Consider the following 15,086-nt stretch of genomic DNA (forward strand, 5'->3'; position numbering starts at 1 on the left):
AAAATTATTTTGTAACGTAGCCCTTACTTTTTAACTGCAAAACATGAAGGTACCTGGATAACCCCATGTTAACACTGGCTCTTATTCTAGGCATACTTTACAGTAATCAATGACATATATCATATATATTATATCCCATTGTGGTTTTATCCAAGGCAAAAAACCCACACTTTCATCTGCTAAGGCTATGATCCACAAATCAGCAGAGGCACGCAGCACAGTCTAGGCTGATAGTGTTAAACTAGGTGTGAAAGACTTTGCTCTCCCTTCCCATTCTATTTGATATAAAAAAATTGTGTGTATAGAATGCTTGTAACTCACCATAAGTTGAGAGAAGGATACCTGAACTCTACAAGGCTCTGATTCCACACAGCAAGTTGGTACATGGCCTACCTTGAGCTCTAAACTACCGTGTAAATTAAACAAGATTCTTAAGAAAGGATATAAGAAGTGCTGCACCAGCACAGCACCTTCACTTGTTGTGTCGAGTGTTTTGAGCTAACCAGTGCAGGTCACCAGGCCCAACTTGATGGGTCAGTGGCTGTCACTGCACCATATACGATACAGCAGCGCTGGCTGCTACCTTAAGATGTCTGTGCTGTTCTGGGTGGGGTGAATGGAAGCTTTTGAAGCATACTTTTAGTTTTTAGAGGGAGTGAGTCATGCTTGAAACAATGTGGGAGCCTTTTAATTATGTCCTACATCCAGTATAGCAGGTACCGCCAAAGGACTGTCTCTCAGTGCCTGCTGCGGTTAACATTTGATGTTAGTTAGGAAGCCCTCTGGAACATCTCTTCTTACCTGTTAGAGAAGCAAACGCTGCCATGTCCAGAAGGAGTAAATGTTCCAACTAACGCACGATCGGGACAGTCATTAAATATATTGGTGTACAAGCCACCACAAGGAAGATCAGAGTAACTCTGACAGACTGCAACATGTCCAGAGGGGTAGGTAAATAAAGAGTCAAGGAGTTTGTCTGAGATGGATATGGCATTTCCAGGTGTCTAATTATAAGGCACTTTAAAATAATAATAATAATAATAATTTATACCCCGTCTATCTGGCTGACTTCCAATATATATAAAAACATAATAAAACACTACACATTAAAAAGCTTCCCTATACAGGCTGCTTTCAGGTGTCTTCTAAAAGTTGTATAGTTATATATCTTCTTGACATCTGATGGGAGAAGGTCCTCTACTGGGTTCCCTGTAGCTTCACTTTTCACAGTGAAAGAACCACCAGAAGAGGCTCAGAGCAAGATCTCTGTGTCCAGCTGAACCTGGAGGGAGGAGATGCTCCTTCAGGTATACTGGGCCGAGGCTGTTTAGGGCTCTAAAAGTCAGCACCAACACTTTGAATTGTGCTCAGAAATGTACCGGGTGATCTTTTAGGGAAGTCCAACCACAGTCAGAACAGACCATCTTTCTGTTTCCCAGATCTGGAATCTACCAAACCACAAGCACCTCTCCCTTGCCAGGACTCAGCTTCAGTTTATTGTCCTCATTCAAGCCATTACTATTTATGGTATAATGAAGAATCTTTAAAATACTATAAAAATAATTTTAAAATAAAGCTTGCCAAACAGCTATGGGGAGATGGGTATGTATGATGCATAGCACCAGATACACCCAGTGAACTACTAAAAAGGTGCCTGCAATAACGACATGCAGCCATGACTGAAACAACTCTAATATTAGTGCCTGCTTTCTCTCACTCATAATACATGTAGAGCTGAACTAAAAATTGCACCGAGGAGTCAGTATTGGGATGTACAAGCGTGAATGGCTTGTGTGATGCAACTGTCAATTACTCATTCTATTTCTTGTCTACTGTACATTTGACTGCAGCTCAAACTTGCTCAATGCGTATTCAGAGGATTTACCAAGTATCCATCTCAAAACTTCGAAACTATAAGCAGCCACTGTGGTAAGCAGCAGTGACCTATCTGTGCTAAAGTGGATGCTATCATAAATGACTTTCCACATCACCACTGTTGGCAGGTGTTTGTCTGCTCAGATAGATCAGTGTTTCCCAACCACTGTTCCGCGGCACACTAGTGTGCCGCGAGATGTTGCCTGGTGTGCCATGGGAAAAATTAAAAAGATTTTTTTTTTTGTAAAAGTCAAATTAGGTCCTAATCTATCCCTCGAGCGCCCCTTGTCCGTTATTGTGACGCATGAAGCGTGTTCCCGCCCACTCCCCGCCCTCCCTTGCTTCTCTCTCTCTCTCTGTGGCGCTCTCCGCCGCTTCCTGCTGGGCATGCGCAGCTCGCCTCGCGCTTCCGTTCCGGCCCCTCCTTCCCCCGACTACCCCGCCGCTCTGTTCCTTTCTCTTTCTCGCGTGTCAGAGAGCGGCGGCGCGAGCGCGGCGGTTCCCTCAGGGCTGACGGAGGGCTCGAGGAGGAGGAGGCAGGACGTGGAGGCGGAGAAAGCGGCGGCGGCCACCCCCCACCTCCGGCTCCAGGCCCGTGTAGAAAGCTGAGGGGGAGAGATAGATAGAGGTGGGCGGCGGCGGTGGCGGCGACGACCACGACCAACCGCCACAGTAGTTGTAGCGGCGGCGGCGGCGAGCAGGGACTCCCGCTCTCTCTCCGTCGTGTCTCTCTCTCTCTCTCTCCCGGGCCCGTCCGTTGAGTCTCCCGCGCGCCTCGGCTACAAGATGAGCATCGAGATCCCGCCGGGTCTGACTGAGCTGCTGCAGGGCTACACGGTGGAGGTGCTGCGGCACCGGCCGCTGGACCTGCTGGCCTTCGCCGCCGAGTACTTCGCCAAGCCGCGCTCTCCTTCCTGCCTCGCTTTGCTGCCTCCTCCCCCCCACCCCCAAAGCTTGGAGGTTCCCCGGCGCCGACCCGCAGGTTTGACCCCCTTCTCACACCTGTTCACGCGCCTTGCACGAAATGGGGCGAATGGGGAGGAACGGGGCTCGCCGCTGCCTCCGCTCGCCCTCCCCCCCTCCGCCGGCGGTCCCGCGATTCTTGGCTTTTTGGCGGTTGGCACAGAAGGAAGGCAAGGGGGAGGGAAAAAAATTGAAACTTACACTTTCGTGCGTCCCTCCCGGCGTGACGCTGCGCGCTGACGTCACGGGGCTGTAATGGTGGTGTGCCTCGAGATTTTTTTCATGAAACAAGTGTGCCTTTGCCCAAAAAAGGTTGGGAAACACTGAGATAGATGTATGGATAGATAAGCTAGATAGATATAGACATGCAAAGACCTATTTCTATATAAAACTTTAGACAGTTTGAGGTTTAGTAAGTTCAAGTGCTAAGGGGTCCTTTCTGAGTTTTCTCAAATCAGCAGCAGGTAATAATCTAAAAATTTGACATTCAAGTGTGAAGGAACAAAAATGCTTGGGTCATGACTCACGACTTTCCTTCTTTTCAGTTTGGATAAAAGGTTCTAAAGCAAGTCCCCCCCCCCAACCCCCCCACGTTTTTGATTCCAGACTTAACCTGCATAAAATCGCACACCATTATTTGGAAACAGATTTTTCCAAACGTCTTGCTCCTGTAAAGTGATCTAGAACCTTTTACAGTTCAATCCTTAAAGACGTTTACTCAGAAATCCTAAATAAATTTGCTTCCTACCTGCCAAGTGAATTACGTAATTTTAAACCCATGCTTTTTCTTTGTTGTAGGAATGTTTCCTCCCATTCCTGCTAGATGGAATTCTCTTTTATGTTACACTTTCAAAGGATATTAAATGAAGGATGATCCATCAACCAATCCATAGTGCAGTTTTTTTAAGGCTGGATCAGCTTGTTTGATCACTGGCAACTGTGGCTTTTCATACAGGCTCTCAGACGAGACTTTCTTACTGGGCTGCCCTTTGATGTTTTGGGGAAAGGTTTCCTTCTTGATATCACCATAATGACGAAGAATAATAGGCTTGTCAAATCCTGATTCTTTCAGCTTAGACAGCTGCTCAGTTCTGTTTGGAAGATTTTTTTTTTAAATCAATTATTTACTAAGAAATTCTCTAAAATAAGGTCTTCAACATAGCTAGCATTTAGGCTGAAAAAGTTCAGCTTTCTATATGATCTGAATAAGCAATGTAGTATAGCATATTCCAGGTACCAGTCTTCTATTCATCTGAGTAAAAAGCAGTTCAATTCACTCCAAACCCTGTAAGAGCTTTGAAAATACATTCTAAACTGTTTTTCTTTCTAAATATAAAATGTAAGTTACAAGTCTAAACTCACTTGCCTTCTGCTCAGGCAACTTGGTAGAGTCCTAATACTGATTCCAAACACAGACATCCTAATCTATACTACGTTTGATCCCCATTTTACATTTTTGGTTTTATTTTCAAAAGATCTTTACCAATTATTTGCCTGTTATTCTGAATAAGCACATTAATAAAGGAACACCAACCAGTGCCAAGGCTCAACCCCAGTCCAGACTTAGTGGTAAGTACTTCTGAGTCAATAGTTGTCCCATGTCCCTTTTACACAGAAACTTGCACGTCACCTGCAGCTCTTAAGTATCCTAGCAGATACTGAGCTACAGTACCAACAAAACAGGGAAAATGCAACAGAGTAGCTAGCTTTCTTCACTGTAGGTGCTGAAGGAGAGTGAGGGTTATATTGTTTTGGCTTGGACTTGCATAAGCTACTATGTACTTGCATAAGCTACTTCATTCAAAGAAGAGCTACTGGACTGGACTGTCCTTTCCATTGGTAGGCAACATATTTACTCTACGAGCCTTCAAGCAGCTTTATTTCAATGTCACTATGAATTTTCTCATAGTCTATGTATTACACATTGCTGACTTTGAGAGTAAGATATCCAAACCTTTAACTGAAGGCGGGAATTAAGCAGGAAAGCATTCCAGAAGCTTGTAATTCTAAATATTAATTAGAGGAAATCTAAGGAGAACCCTTCACTGGAAGCCAACATTCCTTACACCTTAAACTCTGCAACAAGATAGCACTCAGGACACCTTTTTGCTGACCAGGCTAGGAATAAGCATTCAATAACACTAAGTCAAGTGCAATAGCGTTGGCACAGAAACCTGGCAGCTGTCAGCGCTGTACCTTCCAAAATGAGGATCAGGATTTCAGCGCCAGGTCTATGTGCCAATAGGGGTGATAAACACTGAAAAAGAAAACATACTCTCCTCCTCTGGGATGGATTGGTTTGCAGAGATTTTGTCTATATAATTATATCTCAGATGAAAATAAATCTTCCAATAATAATATAAAACATACAAGTGTAAAAACAGTAATAGCTAACAGAAGATCTCAGTTCATCAAGATTAATCGAGTTATTCACTTAGAACTGTACAGGGAAACACAGGGCACAAAAAAGTAAAAGACTTCTGAAAATGATATAGTTATTGTTTTTCAAAAATACTAGCTAGGATTAATTCAGTCTGCACTACATTGGGGACGTTTTTAAAAATTACCAGACATCATGATTCTGAGGTTGTTATCCCTAAGAAAAAAGTATATTTATTTCCCACTCCTGTCAAATACCAAATGTTCAATGTTCAATTATTTAATTCCCCCCCCCAAAGGAAATGAGTTTCTGTAATGTGGTTTTGCAACATGGTTTTTTTTATGTTCCACATCAAGGCTAGCCCAAGACATTTTACTTTCTGAGGGAAAAGACCAGGGGATGCTGCCCCCCCTAGTCTACGTCCAAAACCTGCCTGGACTGTTAGTAGATTCTTACGTCAAAACTGTGCTGCACCTGAGGGAAGCAGGAAACACAGGGAAGACCACTTGGCACACAAATTCCCAACACCTCCTGCCTGAGGCAAAAGCCCTACTCTGCCTAATGGTATGGCCAGCCCTGCTCCACATGGTCATACAGGATTGCTCTTGGGCCCAACAGTGATTGCATGAAGGCACCAACTGCATGAAGCAACACTTTCACATGAGGACCTTTCACACTGTGTGATTTGTGCAGCCACAGTGGCTAAAAAAGAAGATGCTTTGATTATGAAAAACTGCAACAGCTGTCATATATGGGTCCCAATTGGAAGCACCAATTCAGGCCATTGGCTCATACAGCCAGTGCCTCCATGCTACCCCTTTCCAGTTAGAAAACACCAGAGGCCCTGCATACTCTCCCATGGACCTCTCTGAGCATCTGTGTTAGCAATTTAACACATCTTAAACTATCTCTGGTTATTTTAACCTGTAATAAAATAGAAAAAATTTCAGTTTAACAAGAATAGATTTTAAAAGCCATAATAGAAAATCCCATTTTAATATTACATTTCAATCTTCGCCATTCGTAATCTTTCCACTGCCCAGACATACGGTGCTTTCCATTCTAGGTCTTTAGAGTCACAGTCAGAATGTTGAAAAACCCAACCTTTATGAAGAAATGAAAAAACTCATAATTAGTTAACTGAAATGCTGCAAATAAATAAATAAATTTTAAGTGCCTGTTGAATTCTAAGACATCGGGACATTTTTTGATTAATCAAAAAAATACATTTAAAAGTTAAGAAAGCTGATTTGTTAACACAAACACAAGTATCAGTTATTGTTAGAAGTAAAGGCCATCTTTAATATTTTCTTTTTCATTCCCTATTACAGTCATCCACCAGAACCAATTAACCTAAAAATAAAATAAAAATAGTTTCCTCAAGTATCATCTCTTGGTAGTCCTACTAGAAGAAAGGGGAATGGCAGCCTAGGAGAGGGTGAGGGCATCTAGCATAATCTTTGTTGTACACTAAAGATGGACCTCTTTCCCCTGCCCTTTGACAGTTAAGATATTTTGTGTTGTGAGACCCACCTCTTTTGTTTAATCTATATTGTTTTCCCTCTTTTTAAAGCTGTTTTACTTTTGTCATCCCCATCCCACCCTCATAACTGTATCATTATAATGTTGTAACCCACCCTGGGGCCCTATGTTGAAGGGCAGGTAAGATATCTTATACAGTAAATGAATAAGCTTGCTCCCCTCCAACTGAAGCTCATTAATCTAAACATTAACCTGAATGAAGAAAGAGAGAGTGCACACATAATACCTCTTTCCTTGCATAGTTTTGATGACAGTGAGAAACTGATTGCAAAAGGTGAATCATTGCTATATTGCTGAGGGACTGCAGCTAAATAGGAGAGAAAAGAAATGTATTGATCATGAGTCCTCAGCAGCATGAGCACACATAATCACAGTTCTTTATTAAAAACTGTTTGCTGTTTTATAATTACAAACTTGCAAAGAGCTAGGTAATGGCCAGAGTAAGTGCTTATGTGCTGTTAACTTTTTTCATTATTGAATGAAGTGCTCTGGGTACAGATTGCCTCTCCTGGCTGAATACTATGATTACTTTTTCACTCACCTTGAAATGGGAAAGAGAAGCTTCTGTAATAAATGGTTTGAAAAATTGCCTAGTTTATTTTCAGTTCCCCCCCCAAGTGCTTGTACCTCTCTAACTTCAGCTGCAAAGGCCATTTGCTGGTATTCTTCAGCAACTTTCCTCAATTAATCACAAGAGATCTCTTACTTCCACTTGTGATTGTGGTCTGGGACGAAGATAGCAAATTTCAGAGCTGGCATTTTCTCTCTAGCCTAGATGTGTCAAGAATAAATATGATTCTAAACGAGTGATAGACAATTGTTTTTTTGTGTGGTCATACTCATTGGTATAGAGTACAGTGGTTACAGACTCTAGTAACCCAGAAATAGTGCCTCGGGTTAAGAACTTTGCTTCAGGATGAGAACAAAAATTGTGCTCTGGCGGCGCGGCAGCAGCAGGAGGCCCCATTAACTAAAGTGGTGCTTCAGGTTAAGAACAGTTTCAAGTTAAGAACGGACCTCCAGAACAAATTAAGTTCTTAATCTGAGGTACCACTGTACCATTCTTTTTGCTGCCCATAGCAGCCAGTGTGCACTGGCACTCACAATACTTTTATTTATGTGCACCGGTCCCTAATTTTTAACCCCGCCAAAAGCACTGTATAGAAACATGTATTAAGACAAACTATATCTTGGAATTTAATATTCTCCATGTTGCCTATTCTTGCTATTAGGTTAGAGACTTGCAGCCTGCAGGTTTACTTTGAAATTAGTCCCAATGAGAGCTACTTCTGTTTATGCTAATCAGGGACCTTTATCTGCTGGGAGCTAAATGTATAGTAAAGTAGTCAAAGTAAACCCTGAATTTTGGTATTAGCATAAAAACCAATCAGTTTGCTCCTATTCTTATACGTAAAAGTTGCCCCAGGCCATCCCACATGTTGGTGGAGTGCATGTTAAGCCCTCCCCACCTCCTTCCAGAGCTGAAAACACATGTCGGCAGTTGCGCACCAAACAAGCACTTGCAATATTGTCGCCCCCTGTAGTATATTGGCCAAGCTGAACCACCCTCCTGCGATATGATGCTGGAATATTAAGTATTAAGAGAAAACCAGTAAAATTCCTTACTCTTGCTTCCATTGAGTCTGTTTGACAGAGTTCCAGGATTGTCCATTCCTTTTGTCGCACCCATGGGAAAATCAACACTTTTCCTGCTTTTCCTTTTCACATTTTTAGCCGTCTCATAGTCAGTATATTCAAATGTAGGTGGCAATCTGTTGGACTCCTGTGATGCTTGCCTTCTCCTTGATTTAAAGTTTTTGTATGCTAATTCCTGCAAATATTTTTTATTTTGCCAGACACCTTCAATGAGATCTTTCCAACTGGAGCTCAATATATTTAAAATCCCTTGTGGTAAAATAAACTTAAACATGGTAAAATGCGTCAACATTTCTTCCAGCTCACATAATATGGTAGCAGCCATGCATTTATGTTCTTCCAGTGAAGTTGACCGTAGGTCTTCTTCTGCAGGTGGAAATGAAGGTATTTGGGAGAGGCGAGCCAGAGGATTCTCACAAATGTTTATGGATATAGAAGGATCATCTGTTTTAGTAGAAACTGGTTCTCTCTTTGCTTTACTGTCTTTCACAAAAGCATCATTTATTTCCCTGTGTTCATCCATGCATCCAGAGTTCCTGCATGTGGACAGTAAATGTATGTTATGCCTTTAATTCCAGAATACAGACTTTTCATACTAAGCGGGACTCAAAAATGTAGGTCTGCCACTGGGCCGGGGGAGGGGTGTCAAATGTTGCATGTTGGACTACCCTGATATAGACCAAATACTATAGGTGTGAAGAAGACATAAATATGTACAGAAATCTTCAGACACAGCTATATATGTATTCAGGCTTAAATTCTTATGAGAACAGCAGGACTTAGGTAAGTAGGAAGTACAGAATACATACTTGCTTCCTGCTGGAATAGTGCCCTTTTACATCCTATTCATCCTTTAAAAAAACAAAATCCGAACAATTTTCAAGTTGCAATATGCCCTTAACAGTTTTCCCATTTGAACTTTCCAACCAACAAAAACGGGGAAAAGACTACATTTTAATACAATATATCAATGCATTAATGCATTCAATTAGTTATTGCAATTTAAGTACGTCACCACTATTACCTGTGAATTTCATGAGGATCTGGATCTGTGCTGACTAAATTTATATCAACAAAGTGTTCTCCTGGTTCTATTTTCATATTTCGCTTTTGTTTGGTTTTGAGCTAAAATAAAATATAGGATTTTATTAAACCCTTAATAGATTTGGAGAGAGCAATACAGTAATAACATATCAAATATGGGAAATACCTGGTCAAAGAAATATATGGGTTCTTGTTCCAGGGTTTCAGCCATTTCTCTCAGTAGGATTTTGTGCCTACAGAGATAAAATATGAATATGCCAAGAAAAATGGGACACAAGAATACAAATGGTTGCGTTTTTTAATGAAATATAACCAAGACAAATAAATAAATAAATGTCCAGTAGCACCTTAGAGACCAACTAAGTTTGTTCTGGGTATAAGCACACAAAAGCTTATATCCAGAACAAACTTAGAAGAAGAAGAGTTTGGATTTGATATCCCGCCTTTCACTCCCCTTCAGGAGTCTCAAAGCGGCTAACATTCTCCTTTCCCTTCCTCCCCCACAACAAACACTCTGTGAGGTGAGTGAGGCTAAGAGACTTCAGAGAAGTGTGACTGGCCCAAGGTCACCCAGCAGCTGCATGTGGAGGAGCAGGTATTCGAACGCAGTTCCCCAGATTACGAGTCCACCACTCTTAACCACTACACCACACTGTCTCTCTTAGTTGGTCTCTAAGGTACTACCGGACAATTTTGTAATTTTTTTATTTCTTTCGACTGCGTCAGACCAACACTGCTACCTGCCTGAATCTATAACCAAGACAGATTTGGTGTTCCTAAAGTAGTATCTAACAGAAATTGAAAACGCAGCAGGCCTTCTCAAGTGTACAACTGTGCACATAGAGCTCTCATGGGAGAAGTATTTTGCATTCTGCATACTTATCAGTGGAGTGAGACTTGTAGCTAATGAATGACACCTGTAGCCATTTAATTGGTGTAATATGGTATAGTGTGTTTGTGTGTGTATACATACACACACACACACACAGAGAGAGAGAGAGAGAGTTTGGAAATAGTTTGACTTCTTTGCAATTGGGTACTAATTTTATGCAACTCCTTGCAGAAGTGAGATCTAAAACATATTTGAACCAGGTGAAGAAAGGAACAGTTGTGGTAGAACAACTAGCTTTCAAATATGGACATTAAGACGAAACAAATATTGCAAATCTATTGCTTTAAATGAAATACAAACTGATCCAAGGATCCAATTGACACAACTGCCATTTCTAGTGTTATGCCAAGGATTGCCTGCATTTGAAACCAAAATAAACATTAAATTGTTTCCTAACTTCTGTGAATAAAATTTGTTTATGTATCCACTGCATTTATTTGCAGCTTGAATAGTTAATTCATATTTTCACAATTACCGGTAATTTTGACTTTGATTCTATAACATCAAAATAATATTAAGGGCATATTATTATACAGACTGATATAAGCTTATAATACATACACTTCTGAATTAAGGCTGACAAGCCATCTATCTCATAGTAGGTCAGGATTATATGTTCACCTTTTACAGCTGTATCATTGCTTTAAAGCCATAATCTTTATTATACCTAATACTGAACAGATCATTTGCTTTAAATGTGACTGTTCTGGAGCCAAGCCAATGGTTTTAAGAATGAGACTAAAATTACTGTATATTGCCATTTCAATAAAGTTGAAATATTTTTTCGACTTTAAATAATTAGCCAATCGTTTGGCAATGCAAATGGATTGCAATGGTTACAAACTCAACTTCTTTCATTGACAAACAAGTCTTCAAAAATAAAACAAAAAGTATATAAAGACATTTTGCTGCATTAAAAACAATGTAAACTCCATAGTTATGCAACTCCTTTGTGACATTTTGTAGTAGTGAACATGCTGGATATTACGTTATTGAATTTTCCAGGCTGGATATTAAGTTAAGGGGGGGGGGGCAGGAACAGAAAGGTAGCTTGATGCTGAAGCCACAAAGTCTGCATTTAGTCACAGTCTTTAAGTTGGGATGTAAGAGAATACTGTAGATGGCAGGTCCATGCCATACATTTAAAGCACATCCAAGGCACATATAAAGCACATGACTTCCCCCGAAGAATCCTGGGAACTTCAGTTTGTTCAAGATGTTGTCCATGAGCAGGGCCAAACTTAGGTTTGATGAGGCCCTCAGCTACTGAAGGTAATGGGGCCCTTTATATGTCCAACTGTCCTTTCTCAACAACAAATTGTAGCTGTTTTTTGTGTTGAATATATGCTATATGATAATTTATGGACCTAATAGATATCTAAAGCCATTTGCACATAACAAAATATGTATTTTATCAAAGTAATTGTTGAACTTATATTTTGGAAATGTACATACAGGTTTTTTTCCTTTAAATTTTTTTGGGGCCCCCAAAAGAGTGGGGCCCTAAGCTATAGCTTGTTTAGCTTATATGTAAATCCAGCACTGTCCATGAGTGAATACAGCCCATAGGCTGAAAAAAGCTTCTCCATTCCTGATGTATAAGATTGCAGCCTTAACTGAACTAAGCCATACTATGTGCTATGCAGGTTTCAGGTTGCACCTAGGGCTTTGCACCGTGGGACAAGGAAGCAAAGGTATTTCATGACATTTTGGCTGATGCAATTGGAGGTACTGCCCTTCTGCAGATTTTGGATTTTTTTAAATAAAATAAACATTTTATATGTTTTAATGCTTTTAGATGTTTTTGAATGTTTATTTTTAATTGTATTGTTTTACCACTTTGGTGTTTGCTGCTCCGGACTCTTTTAGAAGAAAATGTCAGGATCAAATTTTAACAAATAATAATATCAGCAATAATTTATTGATTGCTCTAGTTTACAAAAGCTAGCAATAAAGCCAGACTTAAACTTTCATATTCAGACACAATGTAAAGAGAGTTTCGTTAAATTCAAAAAATACCTTTACAGGACATTTTATGCGATCATGTTGGTTATATTTATCAAATGTGTTTAATACGGCTTACTCCCTTTTTTCAGATCTCCAGCAGTCTTCCACCAGTATTTAGAAGGTTATCATTAATGCCATAGATTTACAGGTATTTATGGACTGTTCTGATAAACTGAACAAACAAAATAATTCCCTGTTAAAACTCCTCCTTAATACAGGTTTAGATAATCCCTTGTTATCTGTCTCTGTTGTACTCTCTCTTTTCAAACCTCCCTTTTATGATTCTGTTTGTCAATAAATGTTATAACGTACCTTAGAAGTCTTCCCACAGAGAGCAGATCTTGCTTGTCAGTAATGTAAAATGTAACAGTTAAAAGCTGTCTCTTTCAAAGTGAACAGAATAAAAGTTGCCTCTCTGTGGTCGCAGTCAGTCAACACACTGTTGAAAAGCCCTGTTGCTTAGTTACCACATGGTGTGGATTATACCGAACCATACTTCCTTTCTGCAGCCACTTCTAAGCTTCAAGCAGCAAGCTAGCCACTATTAAAGGTACTCATATGCACACCAGCATAAGTAAATGGTTATTAGGATGCTTAACTGCTCCAATGGTGGCTGATATTATTTCAATGAAAACAAAGCTTTTGCTTAGCTTCAGTGCTTTGTCACCATCATTAAGTGCCCTACCCTAAAAAAGAACCATGGAAGCTCGTTTGTTAACAGTGCTGGGTAACGTAACTCTGTGAGGGTAAGCTAACATTCCCAGGATTCCTTGGGGCTGTTTTAAATGTCTCACTTTTAACAAGCCATAGAGTAAGAACTTATTAAGATCCTGCTACATCAGGCCAAAGGCCCATCTAGTCCAGCATACTGTTCCCTCCACGACCAACCAGATGCCTATGAGAAGTCCACAAGCATTGCCACTTGTGATTCCCAGCAACTGGTTGTTGGCATCCATCTGTCTTGGGAGACAAAGGAGGAGTGCACCTTTGAGTGTATTCAGAGGAATACTGCCACTAACAGTGGAGAGAGAATAGAGCCATCATATAGATATTAATAGTGTTATCCTCCATAAATTTGTCTAATAATCTTTTAAAGTCAACCAAGTTTATTAAAATAAGGATCTGGCAACTTCTGTTTCAGTGTATCTGAAGAAGTGTGCATGCACACGAAAGCTCATACCAAGAACTAACTTAGTTGGTCTTTAAGGTGCTACTGGAAGGAATTTTTTTATTTTGACTATGGCAGACCAACACGGCTACCTATCTGTAACAAGTTTATTAAGTAATTTTAATAAAATGGAAACACTGGGAAACCTTCCATCTCAAATTAAGTGAATGTATTAAGGGCTGAAGTGGCAGTCAGCTCTAGGACAGACTAGTACCCTTGTTCAATACTGCTCTTTAAAGAAAAACACATTGCCCCAAAACTGCAATATTCAATTGAAACTCTGAATCAGGCAATTAAGTGGGGTAAGGGGGAGGCAGCACTTCCATATAGTACCATACAGGGAAAGGCTTTTTATTCTGCCCCCTCAGTAATAAACATAAGCTGCTATAACTGTCCTTAGTAAATTCTCTTTTCCTTTCTTCCAGTTTTGGGGCCAATACATTTAAATTAACTGGGAAGATTTACAATAAAGGAAAGCCCTGGTTACTTTCCCTGCATTGTTATATACAGTATTGATCAATGAAAGGGTCCAGATCTGTCTCTCCCTCATCAACCACAGCAGTTGTTTTGCTCCAGTTGGCCATGGATGCATTCTGCACCTACCTCCATCTCATACAATTATTTTTCTGGCTGGTAACTATGGGCATTAATTTTTTTCTGGCATGAAAACACATTGGTGGGCATATAGTATTTGTTTGGCTTGAGAACAGCTTGATAGGCATTTGGCTGCGATGTTTTGATTTTATTAAAATTAAGTTATTTCATAACTTAAGTAGCTCCCCTGATCCTGCTCTAATAGCACACACATCCCCATTCACATCCAACAGATGTTAGTTATCATTCATTAAATGACAATACTCTCAGAATGAGCACTGACGGGTCCAGGTGTGCATCTGTGGGTATCCCTTGCTGAATGAGGTAATTACAATTAAAAACAATAAAGAATTGACAACATACTAAAATGAAAAACAAAAACAATCTATGGTGAACATCTTGTCAGGTAGGTATGCTCCTAGTCTATTTAGTTGAGTGTACCTTATAGTACTTTTCAGTGTTGTTTTTCAGGCGCATGTTGGGCCTACGATCCATCCTATATCGAAATAGAACAGGAGTTAAGTATCTGAAGCAACTTTTTCCAAAATCAGCGTTTTAGATTAGTGATAGAAGCAGACAAATCCAGTCTTGTCGAATTTACGGGGCCATGTACACATCTGATGAAATGGGGTCCAGGGACAATTTATGCCAGAATAAAATGTGCTGTGCAATCCCGCCAGTTTTAGATAAAAGGAAGACTCACTCGCTGAACTCAACGGGGCTTCCTTTTGAACGGACAGACAAGCAGCATAGGTTTGCACGGTTAGTCTTTTAAGGTGCCATGAAGCCTCTCTACGTTAAGTTTTGCTGCAACCCACTCAGGGAAACTGGTTGCGAGGAGGGGCGGGGGGGGGACCCAACAACCACGTGGTGTGAAGAGAGGAGGCCCAGGCGACGGCATGAGCTAGGAGCCCGGCCCTAAACTGCACCTCCCACGGACAGCCTCACAGACAACAACTCTCTCG

The 15,086-nt window shown here is 40.6% G+C and overlaps 1 protein-coding gene across 2 annotated transcripts; it reads right to left on the bottom strand.

Annotated features, from left to right (window-relative positions):
* Nucleotides 1-105: 105 nt before the first annotated feature.
* Nucleotides 106-14,982, bottom strand: LOC309542177 (uncharacterized protein). Of its 2 annotated transcripts, none has more exons than XM_082240805.1 (8): nt 14,825-14,982; nt 9,627-9,693; nt 9,441-9,541; nt 8,387-8,952; nt 6,987-7,067; nt 6,223-6,322; nt 3,699-3,929; nt 106-951 (listed from the first exon to the last, which is right to left on the bottom strand). In XM_082240805.1, the coding sequence occupies exons 2-8, from the start codon at nt 9,669-9,671 to the stop codon at nt 798-800; spliced, it is 1,278 nt and encodes a 425-aa protein (XP_082096931.1). In that variant the 5' UTR covers nt 9,672-9,693; nt 14,825-14,982; the 3' UTR covers nt 106-797. The 2 variants fall into 2 exon arrangements, with proteins under 2 accessions (XP_082096931.1, XP_082096930.1); XM_082240804.1 differs by lacking the exon at nt 14,825-14,982 and adding an exon at nt 12,672-13,465.
* Between the last annotated feature and the right edge of the window lie 104 nt (nt 14,983-15,086).

Source organism: Podarcis vaucheri, assembly GCF_965113315.1.
Source record: "Podarcis vaucheri genome assembly, chromosome: 10".
NCBI lineage: Eukaryota > Metazoa > Chordata > Lepidosauria > Squamata > Lacertidae > Podarcis > Podarcis vaucheri.

What these genes read in the sequence shown, in the direction of transcription:
- LOC309542177 (XM_082240805.1), bottom strand. Translation starts at nt 9,671, where the DNA reads ATGGCTGAAACCCTGGAACAAGAACCCATATATTTCTTTGACCAG. An exon ending in CCATATATTTCTTTGACCAG is followed by an intron (nt 9,542 to 9,626) that starts GTATTTCCCATA and finishes ATTTTATTTTAG; the next exon opens with CTCAAAACCAAACAAAAGCG. An exon ending in GATGGATCATCCTTCATTTA is followed by an intron (nt 952 to 3,698) that starts ATATCCTTTGAA and finishes CTCTTTATTTAC; the next exon opens with CTACCCCTCTGGACATGTTG.